The 26297-nt window shown below is 40.6% G+C and overlaps 1 protein-coding gene across 1 annotated transcript in view; it reads right to left on the reverse strand.

Annotated features, from left to right (window-relative positions):
- LOC120860996 (small conductance calcium-activated potassium channel protein 2) overlaps positions 1–26297 on the reverse strand; it is a 169919-nt gene that overhangs the window by 119252 nt on the left and 24370 nt on the right. Inside the window, exon 4 of the mRNA XM_040236702.1 lies at positions 6565–6983. Coding sequence (XP_040092636.1) covers positions 6565–6983 — 419 coding nt within the window. The remainder of the gene's footprint in view (positions 1–6564; positions 6984–26297) is intronic.

The following is a 26297-nucleotide window of genomic DNA, read 5'->3' on the forward strand; positions in this document are numbered from 1 at the left end:
AGTAAGTTTCAACTGCATTTCAGAAATCATCTTCAAGCAATTAACAAAAATGAACTATAAGTGACAGAGTTTTAAAAAAGTCCAAATTGATTAATGGAAGAAATGAAACATGCTTTTAAGACACCGAATGGTAGATTCTAAACACAATTGAAACTCCATTCCTCAGGTTGTCTTGGATAATTTAACAAGTAAGTAACAAATTTATTTTCATCTGTTTTTAGTGATGGAAAGAATTTATTCTTAATCCACCTAAATTGCAGTTTAGATGATAAGAAGCTATTTAAAATAAATTTTATTGTTTGCTTCTCCAATTTTCCCACTTTGAAAAAAGAAGCAAACTATTCTTAAGTCATTTTTAGAAAATTTTCTCTCAACTAGTGCCTATTAGTTAATGCATACTTAAATGCTCTTAGAGATAAAACAATGAGCTGAAAGAAACAGTGTTTCTGGCTACAATGTCTTAATTAAAGGAATCTTTTCCAGTGACAGAAACAATTCTTAGCATCTCTAGTTTATTACAGACTTCCACAATGGTTGCTTTTCAGCTTGGTAACATTGCCACCAAAGTGCCCAGCCTGTCTTTCTTTCCCCCTTCTTCAGCTCCATCCCAAAGTTGACCCCTCACCTACATTATAAAACTTGCAGCCAAAAGCAAAAGAATATATTGAACAAAGAAACATTTTTAAAAATTCTCAAACTGTGTAGAAAGTTACAATCCTTTTCTATCTCCTTTGGAAGCGTCAGTATTGACAGAGCATGGTGTTGATCAAATAAATGTTCTTTCCTCCTATTCTCGATGCACATTCACATATTAAATGCGCTAAGAAGTAAAAAGGGGAAAAAAACACTTTTCTTTATGTAGCACAGAGCTGGCCCACAGAATCCAGCCCACCGCTTTCAAAACAGCTCCTCACCTTCCTTTGAAACAGTGTTCAGTGAAACACACTTTGGGATGAACACTAACCTATGCCATCTTCATAGAGCTGGTAAAGTCTGAAAAAGTGTCAGTCAGGATGGGTAATCCCAATTTTCAGGACCATGATCTCTGGAAGACAGACTTTTTTTAAATATAAATGCTCCTGAAGGTTCTCTGAAACAGCCTGAGGCCACACTTCCCAGGGTGCTTCAAAAAGGAGCGTTCTTTGCAGGTCTGATGTCTGCAACACAAGGCCAGACCAGAATCAGAGAGAGGGATGCTGTGATCTGGTCTCGGGCAGCCTCCTCCTGACAAATGGAGGCCACAGAAATGATGCCAGATATTTGCCACTCTGCTTCCTCTTATCAAAGAAAGAAGAGAGAGAGGGCAGCAGGAGGGAGGGAAGGAGGGAGGAAAGGAGGGCAGGAGGAGAGAAAGAAAGGAAAAAAAGAAAAAGTTCTTAAATACAGGCAAATCAGAGGTACATGGAAAGTAATATCAGGAATAGATGCCTCCTATAGGATGCCTCCTCATTAGTGGAGAACATTTTCCAGAAACATCTATATGTGCTCTACTTGGTAGAAGGGGACAGATAGGTTTGCAAAACAAACTGCTTCAGAAAGCCATCTGCCTGTCTCTCTCTCTCTCAAAAGCTCTCTCCTTTAAAAAAATATTTTTAGAGTTATTCTAATTAAGAAGAGAAGTTCTGTCGGGTGTGAATACCCTTGTATATGGAAAGAATGTTTGGAGGGCTCAAAGATGGGCCTGGTAGAGCTCATACAAATCCAAATTCCAAACCAAATAACAGGAGAGTTGTGTATTATATTTCAGTATTGCAAATTTCACAAAAGAATGGAAGGCAGGCCAGAAAGCAAGCAGCTAAGGAAGAGAAATATGCAGGCTACATCACATTCAAAATTAACTTGCGAAAACAAAGCAAATTTTTAAAAATATCTTTGTATCTTACAAGTTATAGTCTAGAGATCTGTGCAACAAAATGGGAAGTTTAATGAAAAACAGAATAGGGAAAATCTCCTACTATCACAACACTGGTTAATGATTTTCTTCTCTACACTTGTACCATTATAAAATGTTATCTTTGGAAGAGAAAAGTTGATAAATCCACGTAGTTTGCAATGAGGAATCCAAGGCAGAAAGAAGCAAATTGGATGGCCCAAGGTTGTTCAGCCTCTAAACTGTACAACTGACACTAAGCCCCAGTGTCCCAGTCATGAGTCTGGGCGTGCTCCCTTCCCCAACCCATGGATTTGGTCTATTAGGTAACTCTTGGCTACAGACTCAATCCTAATATGAAACACAACTTTCGCTTTCTTGGGCCTCTTTATATGAAAACAGGGAAGGTCTGTCATCTAATAACCTCAGTGTGTTAAAAAAAAAAAACAACATATACTTTGGGATGTGAAAAGATTTGACACAGCTTGCCTTGGGCTTTCTGTATTTGGGGACAATGGATCAAAAAGTTAAGATGAACCATTTTGAAAAGAAAATGAATGACCTGTGCAGGATACCGAAGCTATGTTATGTGATTGGCCCTTGGGAAGCAGATGCAGTAGGGACCAGCTGCACCAGATGTACAAACTGTTCGATTACGCTTTTATCTCCACTGTTATATTGTTATGCACCATTTTGGGGCTTCCCTGGTGGCTCAGACAGTAAAGAATCTGCCTGCGATGCGGGAGACCTGGGTTGATCCCCAGGTTGAGAAGGTCCCCTGGGGAAGGGAATGGCTACCCACTCCAGTATTCTTGCCTGGAGAATTCCAGGGACAGAGGAGCTTGGCGGGCTACAGCACGTGGGTTTGCAGAGTCAGACATGACTGAGCAACTAATGCTTTAACACTATGCACGACTTTAAAGTAAGAGTCATCTTCATAGACCGCACAGGTATATCAACTAAAGTTTACCATACTGATTCTCCAGATGTTACAGGTACAGCTGCTCCAGCAAATATCATAAGCCTCTAAGTACTACGACTGCTAGGGAACAAAGCACACCATAACGGGTCTACCTTTCTTTAAAAGGAAAATCTTTAATCCCTCAAATATCGTACTTATGTAGAGAAGTTTTAAAACAGGTTCAGGTACACAGTAATAAAACCTAGTCACCAGGGAATTTCTCATAAAAGCAGGTGGACTCAACAAACACACAGGCCTCAGCTCCCTCCCTAAACCCTCTTAAAATGACTAGAAAGCAAACAGGAAAAGCATAGCTCCTTCGTGGGCTACGAGTGACAAGACGGTAATAAAGTAGCTGGAAAGCCAACTGACCAATGGTAAGTGGCTTACCTGACTTGAGAAATGAGAATTCTAGACCAGAACTGGTCAGAAAGTTGCCATATCTGCACTGAGAACCAGCAACCTTGCCCCTCCCTCCATATACACACCAAAGACTCAGGAGTCTCGGCACCGGTACCTCAGTGAGAGGAGACGATGATGGAGATTTCAGTGAAAGGACAGGTTCAAATACTGTACAAAAGCAGCTAGACCCCTAGATTCCTGCTTCTCCTCTGTGTTGCTGGTAATGCCTTTCGCCAACCTGGCAGAAGTCTGCAAGTTTCTTGTCTGGAGAGGTAAAACCCAAGGTCTGTCAGCTGACTACAGGGCATTACGCACTGGAGAGAGTCAGCCTAACTCCACTGCAACTAGGAAGATGATAAATATTCACATACTAAATGAAACCTCTTCTTTTTGTTCCATCTTTCAATTTCCACAATACTATCACCCAGGCATCTACCTTCATTGCAGGACAGTACCCTGTTGGCTCAGATGGTAAAGAATCCGCCTGCATTGCAGGAGACCTGTGTTTGATCCCTGAGTTTCGAGGAGCCCTTGGAAAACGGCAACCCACTCCAGTATTCTTGCCTGGAGAATTCCATGGACAGAGGAGTCTGGCGGGCTACAGTCCATGGGGTTGCAGAGAGTTGGACAGGACTGAGTGATTAACACTTTCACTTTCAAAACAGATATTTCATGAGTCAGTCGGATTAAAACTATGTAAAGATACTGAAATCGATGTTCTATGCTCCCACCCTAATCACCATGTAGTGAAGTCCACGGTTGACAAGTTCTAGATCTGTACAGAAAGCTTCTAATCAGGTCTTTAGTTCCTCCATCTTAAGTATAAGGGGACTGCTAAAGTTACCTAAATACTGAAGGAAAACTTCTAAAAAAGACTGAAGCCAAAACAAAAACAAACAAAAACCCAGAAAAGTACATCTTTGGGGAAACAGAAAATACACAAAGAGAAAAAATATTAAAGATTACCATTAACATCTCTAAAGAAATAAAACAGTACATTTATGAATAAAGAAGTGTGATGCTAGTTTAAAAAATGGGCATTTGAAGATTAAATATGAGATAATGGAAATTAATATATAGTCAAGAAGAAATAAAATTCCAAAAGAAAGACCTTGAAAGAAAAATTGAGATTATCTTTTATATATGAAGCAAAAACAGGTGGAAGACAACACAGAGGGAAATAAGAAAATTATAGAACTCATAGAGAAGGACCAATATCTATACAACAAAAAACAGGAACAAAAATCATTAAATAATTCAAGAAAATTTCCAAGAACTGAAGGAGATTAATTCCAAGATTGGATAGGCTCACTGCATTAGAATAGAATAATTACACCATGATATACCCTTGTGCTGGAGAAGGAAATGGCAGTCCACTCCAGTATTCTTGCCTGGAGAATCCCATGAACAGAGGAGCCTGGTGGGCTACCGTACATAGGGTCACAAAGAGTTGGACACGACTGAGTGACTGAGCATGCATACCCTGCTGAAATTTTAGATTACTGATCCTAAAAGTTTCCATCAAAAAAAAAAAAAGATTAAAAAATGAGAAGAGCATCAGACTGCTGCACCCTGGATGTCAGAAGTAAATGAAATCCCCAGTGTTCCAAGAGAAATGCATTTCAAACTAGAGCTTTCCATCCAGCAAGAGAGAAGAATGAAGTTGCCATACCTGCAAGGTCTCAAAAAATCTCTCTCACACACCACCTTTCCTCAGAAGCTACTAGAAGATGAATTTTGTTAAAATGAGGGAATAAGTGAAGAAAGAGGGAAAAATGAGGTTCAAGAAAAAAAACATATGCAACATACAAATAAAGCAAAGGAAATCTCCACTTTGACTGACAAGCAGTTTAGAAAGTCCCCAGACATTCAAGTTCGAAGCAAAATTGATAGATTTTCCCTAATATATATATAAATCTAGTAAAATTATATTTACATAATGTAGAAGGATTTACATATGACTTAGTGGCAAGTATATAGAAAATTAGCAAAAACTAAGAAAACTAATTGAATAAAAAACTAAGAAAACTAAGCAAATAAAAAGAGGTGATTATTAATTTCAAAGAAAATAAAAGGATGTGCAGAAAAGGCAAAATGATTATAATATACCACATAGTTCAACTACAAGTGCAGTTCACACAGTAATAATAGTAATAATGTAACTATGGAATATAGATGATTGGTGTTTATGTAACTTACTGGGAAGAAACATTACTTTTTGTGGGGGTAGAGTCCAGAAAGCAATGTGTACATGAAAGTGAAAGAAAACTAAAACCCCAGCTTCCCGAAAAATCTAAATGAAAAATCTAGAAGTAGCAGTACAAGCAATATCATTTGGAACTTTGGAAAGTAGTTACCAAGGAAATGGCTAAATGAATTTAAAGTGATTGCTTCTGGAAAGAAGAAATGGGGGAGGTGTGTTCTGGGCTTGTTATTTTCGCAACAATTTTCATACAGATATTTTTCTTTGTTAAACTATTTGTATATATGTGTGTGTACATTTGAGTTTCTTTCAAAAGCTAAATTTAAAAAGACCTAGTTACTACAAACACCAACATTCCAACATTTAATAGTTCTAGAAACTTCTAAGTCCTTGCTATATGTCTATTGCTAATTTCAACTGGAATTTTCTTCGCCAAGGTCACAATAGATTCCCTCTCCAGTTCCTCCCATTTACGTAACAAGTCTGTTTCTGCTTGTTTGTTAAATGGCAAGGTTAATATTGCAGATGCTGTAACTGATGAACCCAGACTCGCTGAGCAGTTCTGAGACTGCAGCTAGCTCTGCACTACCAGAGCTCTTCAGACAATATATCTAATACACATGGACCCTTCTCACTAACTGTTGAGAGTTCAATAAAACCAAATATACACCTATCAGCCCCTTATCTGTAATCACCTGAACACTATTAAAAGTAGGCACTATAATCAGCAAAGCACTTTGAGGCATCCCCACTTGTCTCAACAATAATCAACACTATAACAAAAGAGGCGCCAAAATGACTCAGTATTACCATTAGACAAGCATTTCTGATAGAAGTCTGCTTACACAATGTGAAGGTCTCCAAGTTTTGATTATAAAGGCAGCAAAAGGCAGCCCTCTACTGAAAACTGGTCAGATTAGAAAGAAAAATACATAATCATCAAGGCATTGCTGTATGCAAAGTGTCTTAAGAAAAGTTCTTTCTCATTCATTTAAAAGAAGCTCATAATAGAATCCCACATTTTCAAGCGTAAGTCTCTACATGTTTCTGGTCTAAAATGTGTTCTTTCTCCCGCTTTTAAGGACACTATAAGGCAAATTATGTTCTCAGGAAAAGAAACAAACTTACCTTTCACAAGCTCGGACAGTCCATGCGGCAATTATCCATAATGAGATACTAAAAACCAAGAGTACAGTTCCTGGGCATATAGTCATTAAAGTCTTCATAACAAAACGCGTATTGAAGTTTATCTTATTAAGCGCTCCAATGCTTCTAGAGGAGGCATCAGTGAAAAGTTTGCTATGTAAAAGCATGACTCTGGCAATCAGATAGAGTCTTAAGAACATTGGTATAGATAAAATAATATCCACATCAGCGGTGGTGGTGGATGGGGCATAGGAGAAGGCAAGCCGGGCCGTCCATGTGAACGTATAATTCCCAGGTATGGGATGAATAGCACACACCAGTATTTCCAAGCAGATGAAGAAAATACGCTCATAAGTCATGGCTATTCTCCAGTCATCTGCTCCATTGTCCACCATGAACAACTGAAAAAATAAAGTAGAAAATCAGCTTCAGTATGGCATGAATGGTCCACAAGGGTTAGTGCAGATTTTTAAAATACATCACAGGTGACTTTAAGCAATCATGGCGAGCACTAGGTCTTAACTTCTAAATGCTAGTAGCCAGGTACACTATTTTAAGAAAATGGCATTGGCACAGAAGAACTTTATTTTTTAAAAATTAAAATTACAAACTCACTATACAGGAGCTGAAGCTATTTTGGAGTCTGTGCTCCTGTATAATCACGTCAGTGATATCATTTAAAAAGAAGGGACTGGGGCCTATCAGTAATGTACCGCGCCCCTTCCCCCCCCACCCCCCTTAGATGAAGTCAGAAAGACTTGTCCTGTAACAAGTTGTTCTTCTCCTTGAGAATCTAGATCTAAACCTTGCACAATTCTAGCCATATTCTCAGTGAAATCTATTTACAGTGCCTGGGCAACTGGTTATACCCTCTAATGCAACAATACAGGAGCATTCTTACAGATAATCTTATTTTTGGCTTCTGAAAGAAAATCACAAAGGACCACAGACAAATGTGGCAAAAACGTTTCACCCAGCTTCTTTGCTACTGCTCTATATTTTACCTCGTTCTTTCTGCTCTCCCGAAGCCTTCCCTTGGATTATTAATTTGTTTTCAATCTTTCTTTCTATAATAAAGGTTCCTTTTCCCTACTTCCGTCATTCCTCACTTCACAGTGAACGAAAACAAAGAAAGGAAAGAAAAAGAATACAGATAGATGATAAAAGGAACAGAAAAGAATGTTTCCTGTCTTCCCTGGCTCTTCAGTAAACAAGTCCCCCAGGCTCTAGATCATAAACAGCCAGGGGCATCTGGAAATGTGTGGCGACATTTCTGACTGCCACAGTGACTTGTGAAGGCTACTGGCATTTACAGCCAGGAAGCCAGCGGTGCCAAGCTCACTGTAGTTCTGAGAGTCCCACGCACAAAACAGACCTGTCTGCCCAGAATGCCAACAGTGCTCTCCCACTGAGAGAGATGACATATTCTTTGCCTTTTGGTAGGAAGCCAGTTTCTGTAGAAAGCACGAGAAGAAAGCAACCCAAGTGAGAACAGTGCATTCTCAGGTAAGTGAGTTGCAAAGGAAGTTGGCTGAGCAGATCTTCACGATGACTGGATTCTATGATCTCTGCTCCTCTGGAGTCAAAACAGTCATCTCCCCACGACTTGCATGCTAAGATTCTTCAGTCGTGTCCGACTCTTTGCAATCCTACAGACTGTAGCCCGCCAGGCTCCTCGGTTTATGCAATTCTCCAGGCAAGAATACTGGAATGGGTTGCCAAGTTCTCCTCCTCCCCCACCAGCACTTAGATGGTAACAATTCCCATTCTAAGTTAATTGTCCTGCAGGTCACAGCTACTGCCCATACTGTCATTCAAACACTGCCATCAATGCTACCTGCAAGGACAGGAATTTGAGGACCAAATGATCACTTCTTTCTGGTACTTCAAAAAAGTTGGAGAATAAGCAGGATCTCTTATCAAAATTTCAACAAATTATGGCAACATATGGTTTTCTGTATGCCTTTATCATTAACTTTCTACCTAGGGAGCTCAGAGGGTTTGATAAATAAATGCTAAGAGACAGTAAAAATTAGACTTTCCAGTTACCAAGAAAGAAACAGATCATAAATAAAGCCATTAAGTTGGCCACAGAAATATTCTTGTGCAGTTCACCACTTTCACTACCACACTGGCATAAAAGATTTCAATAATAAAGATATACAAAAGATTGTACAGATATAATGGTAGAAACCTTCTAAACTGTTTACCAGTGAGTATTTACAGGATACTCTATAACTCTTCAGGAATGTGAATCCAAAATCTCTTGAGATGCTTATGTCCAAAAGGATGTCTTCCTCCAACTAGCTACTTTGAGAGGCTCTATACATTCTAGAAACCCTATCACTACTCTTGGTAAAGTGCTATCAAGGGCCAGTGTAAGTCACGTAAGAAAAACAATACTGTTATTTAAGCCGACGTTTCCATTTCTACTGAAAATGATATTACCCAGTTTGTCTCCTTTCTTTACCAAACATGGCTCTGAATGACTTGGAAACAAATCAAATCCACCTCCAAAAGGAGTCATAAGCATCAAGACACCGGATAGACAGAAGCTGTGCTACAGATTCTCAGCACGATTCCAAGACAGGCTTTCCCCACGCCCTTCTGGGCAATAGCAGCATCAGTGCAGAATGAGTGCCTTCTGAGGTGAGTGGTAAAGCGATGTATAGTGCTGACATGTTACTTCCAGGCTCCTATTTCTCCTGGTCCTCCCCCATCACTCCCAGAGCTCTTGGTCCCCTGACCTCACGCAGGCTACCTCCACTTTCCAGGCCTTTCCATCGCCCTTCCTGCTCACTTCCCTAACGAGGCCGGTTCACTCCTTCCTCCCTAGAACTGCAACCACTGTGTCGCCAGTATCCTCAGCAGCCTTCTGCCTGGTGTTCCGGTGGGCCTGCCCTGGGAACTTTCCATCAGGGACGTGCAGGTGGGCTGGGCCCACCACAGGCACGTGCTCTCAGTGCCAGCTGAACCCTCAGCATCTCTGCCATCATCCCTGGACCCCTACAGCTTCTGCTCCAGACAGGACTCTTTTTCTGCAGAGCCAACTTTGTTCCTGTCAGTACACTTGCCCACACTATCAGAAATACCTCCATTTTATACTTCAGCCACAAGCTCACCTACATCTCATCCTTTCTCCTTATTTCCACTCTCTTCTGTTCCATCTATTTACAGCAATGTTCCACCGAAATCCAGTTCCCCTCCACCGACAGCCCAGTTCCTGTGCTTTTTCCCTCTCAGCAGACGGTACAACCAAGTTCAAATCCCCGCCATTCATTAAAATCAGAGCAACACAACAAGGGCTTCCCTCAGGTAAAGCAATGCGGGAGACCCGGGTTCAATCCCTGGGTCGGGAAGATTCCCCTGGAGAAGGAAATGGCAACCCACTCCAGTTGCCTGGAAAATTCCACGGACAGAGGAGCCTTGTAGGCTACAGTTCATGGGGTCGCAAAGAGTCGGACATGACGGAATGACTTCACTTCAACACAGAGTCCCCGCCAGCTCTGTGTCTGCCCTAAGTAGTCTTCATTTTCTCACTTTTCTTTCAGCCCCAGCACCTCCGTGGGGCTTTCGTCCTCATCACCCATCACCCCACCAATACAACTCTGCCTAAGTGTCACTCAAAACAACTTAATCTTTATCTCACTTGATCTGATATTAATCATTTCTTCCTTTCTTAAAAAGATCTCTTCTCTTGGCTTGTGTGACATTGCTTTTTTAAAAAATTTTGCTGCCATTCTGAAGAATCTATCTCATTTTTCCCGAAAAAAAAAAAAAAAAGCCCTTTCCCCTTACAACCATTCATGAGCCCCTTCTCTACTGAGCTTCATCTCTGACTCTTCTTTCTGTAGAGGTCCAGGAGGACCTCTTCCATGCCTTTTACCTCTACAACCAGACTTTTCCTACTGGAAGCCATCATCCATCCTCCAGTGACCTTCTGAACATGGAAATTATATAATCCTATCGCTATCAAGATTAAAACCATTCCAAGCCACCCTCCCCCTGTCAATTCAGCAATCTGGTTTTGCCTATCTCTTCAAACTCATTGCCTGTTTCTCCTCTTACATTTCCCTCTGGTTGTAGGGTTCAGAACACACTACCCTAATCATGTTTCCCTGTCTTTGTCTGTCTTAAGGAAAGTCTGTCCACTGAGCAAATTCGTATTCCTTTAAGACCAAACTCCACAGTCTCAGCTTCCTTAGGACACCATCCAGGCCGAGACAAATCTCCAAGTCTCCCCCTTTTGTTCCACCGTGATGTCTGTGTGTTCCCCTTATAGCTGCCAGCACAGAGGACAATAAGGATTTCTTTGTCAGACTGTCACTCTACTCGTCTGCGAGGCTCCATATCTATCTGGTAAAGAATTATAAACACTTGGAAAATGAACTGCCTTGCTGTTTCTCAGTTAATATTGATTACCCTAATCACTAGGCAGGTCCTAATGCTAATTGAGCATGCTCAAGGGAGATGAGAATACTAACACTGAACACAAGTGAAATAAATCTATGATATTTTCCAAATTTGTAGAGAACACATCCTATTAAATGCTAAGTCATTGCAGCAGCATAATTCTGCAATTTGACAGCATGTTCAATAATGTCCCCAGAGAAATTTTCTATCGTGTAGTTGCTTTTACCATCAGGGGTTTAATCAACACCTGAAATTATTTTAATTCTTGGTTTTATCACCGTACATACTTCAGTGCTAAAGAAAGAAATATTTCCTTCTACTCTTCACTTACCCCCATCCTTAATAGCTGCTTTGTTTTTTCATTTATTCACTAAATATTCAGTGTACGGAATACTCACTATGTGCCTGGCATTCTGCCACATATTAGCCACAAGATAGGATTTGTAGCAGACAGTCTGCCCCATGGAACTAACTTTCACCAAGAAAGAAAAACAAAATCAAAGAAGCAGACGTAAAACAATTTACTAAAGTAATTATGTTTGTGTATACCGCCATGAAGGAAACAAACAAGAGATGAAATAGAGAACAATAAATTGGAGAAGACAGCAGGTGTGGTCATTAGGGAAGTCATCTTGAGAATAGCACTTAAGGCAACACCTGGAAAAAGAGAAGAGCCAGTCATATAAACTGCCAGAAGAAGAACATTCCAGCAGAGGAGATAGCCCATAGCTACAAAAGCTTAGCATGCTTAAGGAAATGTAAGAAAACCAGAGTGGCAGGTCAAGGGGCAGAGAGAAAGGAGATGAGTTTGAAGAGAAAAAGTGGAGAGACATGTGGGACCTTGACGACCATAGTGTCAAGACTGGATTTCAGTCCAAGGGCACTGAATCTGCTGGAGAGTGTTAGGCAAGGAACGCCATGATGTCATTTACAGATTAAACCAGTTTACAAGGGAAGACACTAGTTAGGAAGTTGTATTACATCTGACTGGTAGGTAGTATCCCCCTGACCTGCACCAGGATTAGTGAGGGTTGTCATGGAAATGAATACAGTGGGTGCACTAGAGAAATATTTTGGAGATCTAGGTAGAACTTGCTGATGGGCTGAACGTGGCAGTCATTCAAAAAAAGAGAATCAGAGACGAGCGAGCTTCTACTCTGACAAACACAGTTGATGTCGGTGCTATGTCCTGAGTACAGTGGGCTGGACACGGGGAGCAGGGGCGGTTCCATTTTGGCCACTGCCATTTAAGTATAGATGCCAAGTAGGCAGCAGGATACGCAAGTCACTCAGAGGCGAACTCTGGACTATTGAAATAAATTTGGAAGGCATCAGTATTTAGGTAGTTTTATGAGATCAAAAGAAAAATTAGAGGAAACGAAGAGGATAGGACACAGGGCCAATTCCTGAGGAACCCCAAATGTGGAGGGTAGCCGGAAAGCCAAGCCTGTCTGTGAAGCAGGAAGAAAAGAAAGTATTTTTAGAGTCAAGGGTGAGGGCTGTCAATGCTAAACTATCAAATAATATTTACCAGGTTCAGAGCTATGATAAGGCACCCAATATTCTACACAGAATAAGAAAACACTCTAAAGTTTCATCAAGTGACTCCAGGTCAAGAATGAAAATCCAACTGTAAAAATATTCCCGTTACATTCAATATGACCCATACAATACATAGACGATCTCTTTTAAGCTAACTTGTGGGGGGAGTTATAGTAGTCAAAATGACAGTTATTAAACCATTTCTATATGAATATATGAATTTTTCATTTTGATGTTGACCAAAGAAGAAAGATTCTAGGGCTAAAGCATGATGGTTTCATCTACTTTAATTCTAGAGCTGTGGTTACCGGTCTTTGCCAGAGTAATTTGTAGGCATAACAGGACATGCTCTCCAAAGAAATCCCATCACAAGCTTTCCACTGGCACTGCTTTCCATTTGCTCAGAGATCCAACACACAGTCTGCTTCAGGCTCACTGTCCAAGATGACCTGGGAGCAGCGAGAGTCAGCAGCAAAAGGAGGGTGGCCCAGGCCCACCGTGTGAGCAGGGCACGTGCTGGCACAAGGACCTCAGCTTAGCCCGCTGAGGAGAGTGGGGGACTGAGCAGCAATGCCTCAGCCACCTTCTAGTTGGAGAAGAAATGCATACAATGTCGTGTTAGTTTCTGCTGTGCAAGGACTCAGTGAGCTATATACATATATCCCCCGCCCTCCTTGAACCTCCCCGCCCCGCCAACCCATCCCTCTAGGTCATCAGAGAGCACTGAGCTGAGCTCCCTGTGCTACACAGCTTCCCACAAGTTATCTATTCACACATGGCAGTGTATGCATATCAATCCTACTACTCTCTCAATTCTTCAGAAAAACAAATATTATATATCAACACGTGTGTATGAAACCTAGAAAGATGGTACAGATGAGCCTGTGTGCAGGGCAGGAACAGAGATGCAGATGTAGAGAACAGACTTGTGCACACAGAGGGGGAAGGCGAGCCACCTTCAACGTGTGCTCTTTCTCTTCAGTGAGGTCAGGACAGAATCTTATATAAAGTTTCCTTTCCAGTAGAGAATTCACAGCAGTGTTCAGCACAGAAGTGGTGCGTGAAAATCATTCTGAAGAAAATAAATTTAGGCATATATTTGTTAAAAAAGTAAGTATAGGTAGAATAACCAACCAACCAAACAAAAAACCTCTGAAAAGGAAGAGTAAGACAGAGAAGCAGTTCTGATAGATTAGTAAACAAGTTAATGATTGAAACCATGTGGTACTGGGACATAAACTCACTGAGAGGCCAATGAGACAGTACAGAAGACTAGACCAAATAGGCCCAACATACCAGGAAATTCACAGTATTGTAAGGCAGACCATCAAGTCAGTGAGGAAAACACAGTTTATTAAAAAATGATTTGGGGACAACTAAATAGCCGACTAGAGAAACATAAAGTTGAATGGATGCTTCACACCAAATATATCAAGAAAAATTCCAGGTGGATGAAAGACTTAGATATAAAAATGAAACTAAACTACTAACATAATAGAAGAAATCATGTAAGAATTATTTTGCAAGCTCACTAAAAGGAAGGCCTTTTAAATTATTTATTCACTTTTTATAGATGTATTGATTTACAATATTGTGTTAGTTTTAGGTATAAGAAAAGAGATCCAGTTATACATGTATATGTATTTTCTTTTTCATATTGTTCTTTATTATGTTAAGGAAAGCCTTTTAATTGTGACAAAAACACCAGTCTTAAAAGAAAATATTGATACATTTTTTAATTGACTACACTAATCTTTTTGCTTTCTGTACCTGGCCAAAACTATAATAAAGAGAATAAAAAAGACAAACACCAAAACATGGGGAAACTCTTCATAACTGTTACCACACACAAAAAAACTAATTTCCCTAATTGTATAAAATTTCCTATAATTCCTTATGAAAGAGATGAGCAGATTAACAGAAAAATAAACAAATGATAAAAATAGCAGGTCATGGAAAAGGAAATAGAAATAGTTCCTAAACCTATAAAAAAAAAAAGCTCCACTTCAATCATAAGGGGAAAATATGATACCATGTTTTGACCTGTCATACTGAACAATATCTAAAAGGTTTATAACACACTGTACTAATGAAGGTGTGGAGAAATAGGAACGCTTGTACACTGTGGGTGGGAGTGTAAGTCAGTACAACCCCAGGGAGGGCAACTTATCAGGTTATAAACGTGCATGTTCTTTGATCATGCAATTTCATTTTCTTAGATGAAATCTGTCCTACTGACATATTTACATATGTGAGAATAAACATGTATGGATATTTTTGTAGCATAGATTGTATATTAGCAAAAGACTAGAAATAATCTCAATATCCACTAAAAGGGCAAAGGGTTAAACAAATTAGAGATATCCACAAAATGGATCAGTAGGCTGTTTAGAAAAGATGATAAAATTGTTATATATTATTCAAGGAAATGGTCTATTAAGTCACTCAGTTGAACAACAACAATAAAAGTATTCTATATGCTATTTGTGTGTAGCTTTGTTAATAGGAGAACATATATTCATATTTGTATGTGCAAAAAACATCTGAAAGAATATTCTAGAACTTACTGATAAATGTTGCTTAGTGGAGGTAAACTGAGTGGCTAGGGATGAGAAATGGAAGGGAGACTTTCAATTATACATTTTAAAAAATACTCTTATTGTGGAATCATGTGAATGAATAAATGCAAGTTAATTAATAACAAAAATAAGGGAAATGACTAAAGAGAGGAAGGGAAAATGAGAATGACTGAGTTCATTAGACTTTTGCAACCCTAACAAATCGTTTATATGTACAAACCTGATAAACTAGAAAGCAGTAACTGACGTTCAAAATGATAATCTTCAGACATGAAACGCATTGAATACAATTTATATCAAAAGTGTTTGGCTTACCAAGGCAAAACCTTGGACCATTCCATTACATAACTGTTTTCAACAACATGAACGAAAAATAAATAAGACTTCTTGGTTAACCTTTAAACCAAATATTCAATAAGACCAAGTTCTGCTGTTCAGTTACTGAATGCTTCTGCTTGTAAGGTTCTATGGATACAAAGATTCAAAAGCCTCTTGGTGTTTGATAAGGAAGTGACATATAAATGAGTAATTACTGTGCTGGTGGAAACTGCCGAAAGAGAGGCATGAAGAAGACACTGAGAAAAATACAGAGGAGGCTCCAACATAAACTAGTACCTGGTACCTCCCCCTTCTTCCCCATCCATTGCCTGGACTCTTCACATAACTCAGGACTAAGAACTTCCAAGCTGAGTTCCTGGATATCAAGGGGATAGTGGCCCAAAGGAAAATACACAAAACGTGTTCACGCAAAAAAAGAGATAGAGTCCTTACTCAGAAACCAACTTTTGGATGAAAGTGAAAAGTCACTAAAGAGGTAAGACCAATAATGAGGATCTCTTCATTAAGGCATCAGGTTTTCCCTGGTAGCTCAGCTGGTAAGGAATCCACCTGTAATGCAGGAGACTCTGGTTCGCTGGCTGGGTCAGGAAGATCCCCTGGAGAAGGGATAGGCTACCCACTCCAGTATTCATGGGCTTCCCTGGTGGCTCAGACAATGTAGAATCCGTCTGCAATGTGAGCAACCTGGGTTCAATCCCTAGGCTGGGAAGATCCCCTGGAGGAGGGCATGGCAACCCACTCCAGTATTCTTGCCTGAAGAATCCCCATAGACAGACGAGCCTGGCAGGCTGCAGTCCATGGGGTTGCAAAGAGTCGGACACGACTGAGCAACTAAGCACAGCACAGGACAAGAAAAAACCAACGAAGAATTCAGACCACAGCTCCGTGCCACAGACTAGGTCAAGAACAAACAGGTGAAGAGAGAGGACATCAATGGTACTGAGATTCCTGCCAAGACCCTCAGCCCAGGACTGGAGGAGGAAAACCAGAAAAGCTATGTTTAGAATTCATATTCTGGGTTCACTGCTGAGCAAAACTGGGAAGATTTCCTTATCACCCACCCTGGAGCCTTTCTTGCTTTTGGAGCCTCTTGCCACCCCGGCAGTCCTGTGCACTCATGCTGTCCTGAGAGCTTTCTGCATCCAATAAAGAGGATTTCCAAACTGCTGCACTAAAATATTAATCAATGAATTGCTAACTCTTCCCTGGGGGAAGAGTGTAAAGAACTGGACTGGAATGTAAAAAAGCCAGGCTCAGCTTCCAGATGGTCTAACTTGTTACAGGACCTTAGGAAGTAATGTGAACTTCATGGACCTATTTCTTCTGTCATCTGTAAAATGGAGATAATGCTATTTGCTGTCTCTGAAAGTAGTTGTAATGATGAAATAAACAGTCAGCAAACATTATGGCCAACACTGTGCCACTTCCTTCCCTCTTTTCTCTCTTTTCCATCTCCATTATAGAAACGTCCGCTTTCCCAGACTCTTTTGCAGGTATGTGTAGCCATGTGATATAGTCATGATCAGACATCATAAGCAGGGGCACTCACTAGAATGCTTTTGCTTTTTTAGATAAAAATGATATTTTACTGGCACAGGATGCTTCATTCCCCTTCCTCTGACCCTAAAAAGAGGTGATGTCAAGGTCTGCAGAAGTTATCTTGTGATCATAAGAAAAAGGTGAAAAGAATCACTGTCGTGCCATCCCTGACATCTGGAGCCACTGAGTCAGCAACCACAGACTCCATTTGCTTAAGCCACTATTAGTTGAGTTTTTTGTTAAGCAGCTAAAAGTATGTCTACATGTAATTTAAAATACCTTCAACTGCTATGTAGGCTTCCGAGGTTGCTCAATGGTAAAGAATCTGCCTGTCAATGCAGGAGACACAGGTTTGGTTTATGGGTCGGATCCCCTGAAGTAGGAAATGGCAACCATTCCAGTATTTATTCTTGCCTGGAAAATCCCATGGACAGAGGAGCCTGGCTGGCTACAGTCCAAAGACTCTTTGGGGTCACAGAGAGTCAAACACAACTGAGCAACTGAGCACATACATACTATGTACAGGTCTATAAAAATAGGTCTTCCCTCGTAGCTCATTTGGTAAAGAGTCTGTCTGCAATACAGGAGACCCGGGTTTGATCCCTGGGTCGGGAAGATCCCCTGGAGAAGGAAATGACAACCCATTCCAGTATTCTTGCCTGGAGAATCCCATGGACAGAGGAGCCTGGCAGGTTATAGTCCATGGGGTTGCAAGAGTTGGACACGACTTAGCGACTAAATCACCACCATAAAAACAGGGAACCATCATCAACTTAAACACTCTCAAGAATCCCTTGGACTGCAGAGAGGTAAGACCAGTCCATCCTAAAGGAGACCAACCTTAAAAACTCACTGGAAGGACTGATGCTGATGCTGAAGCTCCAATACTTTGGCCACCTGATGTGAAGAGCTAACTCACTGGAAAAGACCCTGATGCTGGGTAAGACTGAGGGCAGGAAGAGAAGGGGATGAGAGAGGATGAGATGGTTAGACAGTATCACTGACTCAATGGAGATGAATTTGAGCAAACTCCAGGAGATAGTGAAGGACGGGAGAGCTGGGCATGCTGCAGTCCATGGGGTCGCAGAGATTTGGACACAACTGAGTGACTAAACAACAAAACACTTAATGGAGAGAGCAGCCAGTATTTCAAAAGGGATGTATATCAAATATTAGAATTTAAAGTATATATGGTAACTGCTGAGTGGCAGAGTTACTTCTTGGGAGGCTTTTGTTCATGCCTTTTAAATATCAACCAGCTGCTCAGAATATCAAATTGTATCGGTTCAGTTCAGTCACTCAGTCATGTCCAATTCTTTGCGACCCCATGGACTTCAGCATGCCAGGGCTCCCTGTCCATCGCCAACTCTCGGAGTTTACTCAAACTCAGGTCCATTGAGTCGGTGATGCCATCCAACCATTTCATCCTCTATTGTCCCCTTCTCCTCCTGCCTTCAATCCTTCCCAGAAATCTGTATTCAGGTCAGGAAGCAACAGTTAGAACTGGACATGGAAAAACAGACTGGTTCCAAATCATGAAAGGAGTACGTAAAGGCTGTATATTGTCATCCTGCTTATTTAACTCATATTCAGGGTGAATCATGAGAAATGCTGGGCTGGAGGAAGCACAAGCTGGAATCAAGATTGCTGGAAGAAATATCAATAACCTCAGATATGCAGATGACACCACCCTTATGGCAGAAAGTGAAGAAGAACTAAAGAGCCTCTTGATGAAAGTGAAAGAGGAGAGTGAAAAAGTTAGCTTAAAGCTCAACATTCAGAAAACTAAGATCATGGCATCCGGTCCCATCACTTCATGGGAAATAGATGGGGAAACAGTAGAAACAGTGAGAGACTTTATTTTCTTGGGCTCCAAAATCAATTAAAAGACACTTGCTCCTTGGAAGAAAAGTTATGACCAACCTAGACAGCATATTAAAAAGCAGAGACATTGCTTTGCCAACAAAGGTCCGTCTCATCAAAGCTATGGTTTTTCCAGTAGTTATGTATGGATATGAGAGTTGGACTAACAAAGAAAGCTGAGCACCAAAGAATAGATAGTTTTGAACTGTGGTGTTGGAGAAGACTCTTGAGAGCCCCTTGGTCTTCAAGGAGATCCAACCAGTCCATCCTAAAGGAAATCAGTCCTGAATGTTCATTGGAAGGACTGATGTTGAAGCTGAAGCTCCAATACTTTGGCCACCTGATGCAAAGAGCTAACTCATTTGAAAAGACTCTGATGTCATTGTATGACTCATACACAGATGTTTTGCAGCCAGTGAAGCTTGGATTTAATTTTTGACTGGACCACTTACTAGCTAGTGGTTTTGGGCAAGATAAACCTCTCTAAATCTCAAGTTGCTCATCCACAAAAATTTAAGATAAAGTCAGTCTTGCATGATTATCATGGGGCAATAACATACTCTGCAGACCCCATTAAAAATGACCCCCTGGCTAAGTAATAATATTCCATAGAATCTTCAAGTGGGGCAAGAATATAAATTAAGTACTAACATAAAAATGAGAAAGTCAGTCATGGAAAAGGAGGAAGGGAAATGCAAGAGGAAAAATAGATCAAAGCAAAGTCATTATTGAGAGGAGGTACAGAAACTTCAAATGTTTTTAAATTTTCCTTTTCTGACTTAGACAAGAGCTGTGTCTACAGACCAAAATCTTACACTAGTCCAATTCGATCCAGGAATTTAAGGTTATCAAAAATCCATGCCCTGCTGCTCTTAAAATTTATTTAAAATCTTAACCCCCTTTTACATGGCTCCTCTCAATAGGTCCACACCTTCTGTGGATCCACTCAGGCATTTTACATGTGCTGATGTATTATTGGGTAATTATGGTCACAGTGTCTTGAAATTCATGCAAACTATATCTAAAAATTTCATTTTAACTTCCATAAAGATAGAATAATTATTTTTCCCCTTTCAGTTCTCTCAACAGAAGTGATATGACGGAATGCAGGAAGGTGTACGGCTTGGGAGGCTGTGCTCTAGAATCTCCTGCACTTAAACTTTCTAAGCCTCAATTTCATCATCTGTTCAGAAGGTCTAGTCTCTCACAGGACTGACGGAAAACTAGATGAGACAGTGGTAAACAAATAACAGTTTCTTTCACAATAATTCATTTCTGTAGTGGGTCAACAGGTAGCATCCGATGAAGGCACTCCTACCTAACTGAAAGGAGAGTAAGAAGAGATGGACACAGACATTGACATCAGTGATGATATTAACAGTATTAGAAAGGATGAAAATCAAAATTAGAGCAAACAAAAAACTGTAATAAAATCCCTCCAAGGTCAATTTTTCACTAGTGTTTCATTGACATGCCGGTCTAAGTGTCTATAAATGTTTGTAAGTGTCCTGACATCATCTTGGGAGTTGACAGGGAATAAACCATAAGGCTATCCTAAAGAAAATCAACCCTGAATATTCACTGGAAGGACTGATGCTGAAGCTGAAGCTCCAATACTTTGGCCACCTGATGTGAAGAACTGACTCACTGGAAAAGACGCTGATGCTGGGAAAGATTGAAGGTGGGAGGATAAGGGGACGACAAAGGATGATATGGTTGGATGGCATCGTCGACTCAAATGACATGAGTTTGAGCAAACTCCAGGAGATAATGAAGGACAGGGAAGCCTGGTGTGCTGCAGTCCATGGGGTTGCAAAGAACTGTACATGACTTAGTAACTGAACAACAACAAGAACAAGTAAAATAAAATAAACATGGTAAGTCTTCAGTTCAGTTCAGTCGCTCAGTTGTGTCTGATTCTATGCGACCCCATGAATTGCAGCACACCAGGCCTCCCTGTCCATCACCCACTCCTGGAGTTCACTCAGACTCACGTCCATCGAGTCAGTGATGCCATCCAGCCATCTCATCCTCGGTCGTCCCCTTCTCCTCCTGCCCCCAACCCCTCCCAGCATCAGAGTCTTTTCCAGTGAGTCAACTCTTCGCATCAGGTGGCCAAAGTACTGGAGTTTCAGCTTCAGCATCATTCCTTCCAAAGAAATCCCAGGGCTGATCTCCTTTAGAATGGACTGGTTGGATCTCCCTGCACTCCAAGGGACTCTCAAGAGTCTTCTCCAATAGCAAAAGTGATGGGACCAGATGCCATGATCTTCGTTTTCTGAATGTTGAGCTTTAAGCCAACTTTTTCATTCTCCTCTTTCACTTTCATCAGGAGTCTCTTTAGTTCCTCTTCACTTTCTGCCATAAGGGTGGTGTCATCTGCATGTCTGAGGTTATTGATATTTCTTCCAGCAATCTTGATTCCAGCTTGTGCTTCCTCCAGTCCAGTGTTTCTCATGATGTACTCTGCATATAAGTTAAATAAGCAGGGTGACAATATACAGCCTTGACGTACTCCTTTTCCTATTTGGAACCAGTCTGTTGTTCCATGTCCAGTTCTAACTGTTGCTTCAAAGCCAGGAAATAGCTGAATATGAATGAATCTGTTGATTCTAAACATTTAATCTGAAGTGAAAACTGTACATTTTTTATTAGAAGCATTACAGCAATGATTGCTGCATAGCTAAAATGTAGTATCATCACCTTAGTTATTTGAAGCACTTAAAAACACTAGCTAAAAGCCTGTGCACATGTATTAGCTCATTTGCCCTTATAACAGTCTAATTAAAGTGCGGGCAATTGAAAGAATGTGGTCATGGTCAAATGGTGAGTTACTGAGAAGCCTGGAGTAAAAGTTCAGGTCATCCAGAATTCACATTATTTGACGGGGGCAGCAGGCTGAACAGAAAAGTTAGATTCAAATCAAACATTTAAAAAGCAAATAAATGCTTAAATGCTTAAATTTACATTAGGAATTCTAAAATGTCACCTCTATTCCCTGATGATTGAGATGGCAGGAGCTCCTCAGACCTCCTGCTTCACTGGCAGAAGCAAATACTTAAATAAAATTACACATTACATTCAATGCCCTGGGGTAATAGAAATAAACCTCTTTCTGGTTAGGCTTTTCTCCAAGTTAGATATTCTTCATCCTGAATATTTGGTAAAAACTTCAGCTGAATAGAACCTCAAAGAACCTCTTCAGCTGAATAGAACCTCTTCAGCTGAGTAGAACCTCAAACCTCACTACTTGAGATGAAACTTAGCCATTTGGAAGTGTGCGTAAGTCACCACATGTTATTGGCGCCTGGCACTGCTCTAACCTGTATGTGTTTGTTCTTGTTCAGTTTCCAAGTCACGTCCAGCTCTTTGAGACCCCATGGACTGCAGCATACCAGGCCTCCCTGTCCCTCATGTGTTCATGTACATGTATGAATTCATATTAAATACTTATCTTAAGAGAGTAGATACAATTTTCATCTTTCTCTTAGGAATGAGGGAACTGAGGGGTTAGAGGGTGAATCAAGGTTATATGGCGCTGAGGTATGGGTCTGGGATATGACCCTAGGCACTCCAGCTTCAGATTTGCAACAAAAACAAATCTATGGCTGCTCATTGCATATTCAGCCAGTTATAAAACAATTTTAGGAAGAAAATACAGACAACACTAACAACAATATCAAACAAACCCATGTATTACTGACAAGTCTGGTTACGTAGGGCACTAGCATTCAGCTAAGGAGAAACAAAAGATACACAATAAGGAAGGAAACCGCAGATTAAAGGAAGAGAAGTGTTACATTTAGTCAGTGAGTGGTAGCAGGAAGTCCTGGCAGAGAGGACAGATATGCACAACACACAATCAACACACACGTGCACACAAAAAGCAGACACAGGGTCTCAGAAGGGCCTACAGTCTTGACTCATTTAACGAAAGACCGACAGTCTGGTAAAGCTCAGTCACCCAAAGGCCGTGACTGCATTACGACACACACACTCTCAAGTTCCAGGAACAGTTCTGCCTTGAACGAGGACTATGAGTTGTATACTGATCCTCTCTTGTAAGGCAGGAGTATGCAGAGTTATGATACCTTTCCCTAAATTTTAGAAATGTTTCTATCTAGACTGATAAAAATGGATACAGAGTAATTGACTAAAATCTTCAAAATTCTAAAGAAAATAAGGGTCAGCACGTGATCCTGAGTGAACTCCGGGACATGGTGATGGACAGGGAGGCCTGGCGTGCTGCGATTCATGGGGTCGCAAAGAGTCGGACACGACTGAGCGACTGAACTCAACTGAACTGAACTGTATACCTCTATACATAGGTAAAATCTCTCAGAGGGAAAAAAGGTGAAAAAGATGGTGAAGATAAAGAGCAGACTGGCTGCTAAGGAACATACTACAAGCTCGGACAGAAGGGAAGAGGACCCAGAACAAAGGAGCTGGAAGAGGGAAGGAACCGGTAAGCACACTAGTAAGCCTGAATTTAAAATTGCAAATAATTATAGTTATCAGGATCATCATAAAGATTAATTTGGATGAGGTTGGAAAAGCAAGCTATAAATACTGGATATCAATAACACAGATGGAGGTATGGATTAAATGAAGGCCTCCAGAGGTTGTTATTCAGTATGAACAAAGGAGAAAAATTCTGATTAACTTTAGATACCGTGAAATATACATATTTGATATAAATTAAAGAAAAAATAAATTTAAAAAATCCTCACATCACCCAACATAAGGAAAGAAAGGAGAAAGAAGTCATGAAAAAGTATTGTCAACTCAAAGTAAATGTCAGAAATTGTTACAAAAAGCATAGTTGCTATAATTAATGTAACTGAACTAGACTAGACATTCAAAATACAGTGTTGAGTGAACAAAAAAATCAAGTTGTAAAATGACAGACACATCATAGCATCTTTGTGAAATGTAAACAATTTCAAATACTATAGATCGTTCATAAATACAGGTATATTTAGTGCATGTATCAAAACATGGCCTGGAAAAGTACACACGTATTCCTGAATGGCCCTCGTCACTACAGAAGGAAGGGATAAAATGAGACTTGGAAAAAAATGAAGAATATTTCAATTCTGGCTGTAATGTTCTGTTTCATCTATGATAAATAAAATCTCCACTGCTGACAGACAAAACCTCGAGTGCCTCTGGGAAGAAACCCCTCGGCAATACAGACTCAGAGCCTCCCTCCCAGCACTGGGCCGGGCAGTCTTTCTTCTTTCCTTTCTCATGTACAACAAAAAGGCTCTGCTGGAGCTGAAACCAGTGGAGAAGCTGTGTAAGAGGAAAGTCACCAGCATGGTTCTTTAAGCTCAGCTGCTCAGAGTCTCGGCAACTGGGAGCATTCCAGCAGCGTATGAAACAAGAGCCCCAGGTTTGTGTACAAACCACAGGGAAGAATCTTTTTTAGTTGTTTATTTTTATTTTTCTAAGTTCAGCCTTCTAAGTTAGCTAGCATGGAGCTTTATGAAATACAGTCAACCCAGTCTGATGACAGTCAAGGTTAAGCGAAAAATGAGCTGAATTGTAGCTTAGTGTTGAATGCCCAAAACTTCCTCTTTAAAACATTCTCCTTTACTTGTTCACAACGGTTGTGTGTCGTTATGTTAACTGTTACTTTGCTGATTTGAAAACACAACGAGGTAGACAATAATTGGCACATGTGTTACAATTAGCCATGCCCGTAATTAAGTCTGATCATGGGGACTAGCTCTGAACCTCCACGTGGCAAAACCAGACAGGCACGTCTGGAGCAGTTGATGTTTAATAAAGATCACAAATTCGTATTCTTTGGATTCAAACCAGCAAATACACTTGCTCGGTGCTCCAATAGATAACCAGAGGGGCCACAATGAAGTTTGTATTCTCTAGAATCTCTTTTTGGTCCATTTTGTTCTAATGCTCTTGGGAATGACATGGAGTCCTCCTAAAACACTGCATCCTAAAGGCAGGCTGTAGAAAATAAGGTCAAAGTAAAAATCTACCTACTTCTTAAGGAACGTTCTCTACCAAAAAGCAGAACCACCAAGCTTGTGGATAAATCAGAGGTGGTAAATAGAGAGGGGAACCAATTCCAGTCAAAATCAATCTGAGAGGTTAATTAAGCCATATAAACAGTATCAGCCATACCTTCTTATACTCTTTAGTAGGTGTTTACAGTAGAGACAAGGAAATTAAGAATGAGAGAAAAAACAATGTCACTCAATCCTTCAGATGGCAGGAATTTTAAAGTTCCATAACTCTTCTGAACATATTAAATTCAAAACTAGGGCTACTGCCAATAAGTGAAATCGAGGATACATGATTTTTAAATGTGCAGGGAATACACAAAAGTCTGAGGAACCACCAAAACAAAACCAGTTTATTATATGTTTCTACACTCCAAAATTCACAGACTTGAAAGACTGGAAAGTCCATTACGAATGAGACTTCAATCACATTTAATGCAGCAATCATTCTGAGCCTGTACAACATGCCAGCCACTACTGGAGATACTACAGTCCATGGATTTCCCAGGCCAGAATACTGGATTGGGTAGCCTTTCCCTTCTCCAGCGGATCTTCCCAACCCAGGGGTCCAACCCAGGTCTCCCGCATTGCAATTGGATTCTTTGCCAGCTGAGCCACAATGGAGATAAAGAAATCAGCGACAGCCCCTGATGTCAAGGAAATGTCCTCACAACGCAGGGGAGAACAATCAGTGTAAACCAACAACTACATTTCTGTTGAAAAAGCTCCACCACACTTAAGCATTGTGACTGATCTTGAGCAAGTCTCTTTACTCCCTGTACTTCACTTTTCTCAATAAAATAATAACACCTAGCTCACCAAGTTATCACACGACTGTAAGATAATCCAAATATGGCTGTTAGCATGCTCCCTGACACACAGAAAAGGCTGAACGCATATTGCCCGCATGCCTCATCAGTGTGGTTTATGATCGTAGCAAACCACACTAGATCATGCCACATGCTAACACAGAAATGCAACTAGGTCAGGGGGTGGGGTCAGGAAAAGCTTGCCACAGAGGGAAACCTGGGCCAGGTCCAGAGGCAGGTGGACAAAAGTAGTATATTCCAGGCCAAAGGTGCAGCACATAACACACAGAGGCACAAGAAGCTGAAAGCAGAGCACAGCTTTGGCTCTCCAAACAGTTTGGGATAGTTCCAATGATGTGTGTGTGTAGCGGGGGAGGCACTGTTAATGAATGCGGCGGAAGGGGTGGGAAAGATCAGATCACAAAGACACTTACAGGCCACGAGGAGGCCTCTGGCTTTCCTTGCACAGTGTTCACTATTCGCACTGAAGGTGATTCTCATGGTTGACACCAGTTATACACAACAAAACGAATGTGCACTTGTACATTTCAAATTGGAAACAATACAAGAAAAAAATTAACATTTTAATTTTTCACTTCGGT

The sequence above is a fragment of the Oryx dammah genome, unplaced genomic scaffold (genome assembly GCF_014754425.2).
Source record: "Oryx dammah isolate SB20612 unplaced genomic scaffold, SCBI_Odam_1.1 HiC_scaffold_11210, whole genome shotgun sequence".
NCBI classification, from domain to species: domain Eukaryota; kingdom Metazoa; phylum Chordata; class Mammalia; order Artiodactyla; family Bovidae; genus Oryx; species Oryx dammah.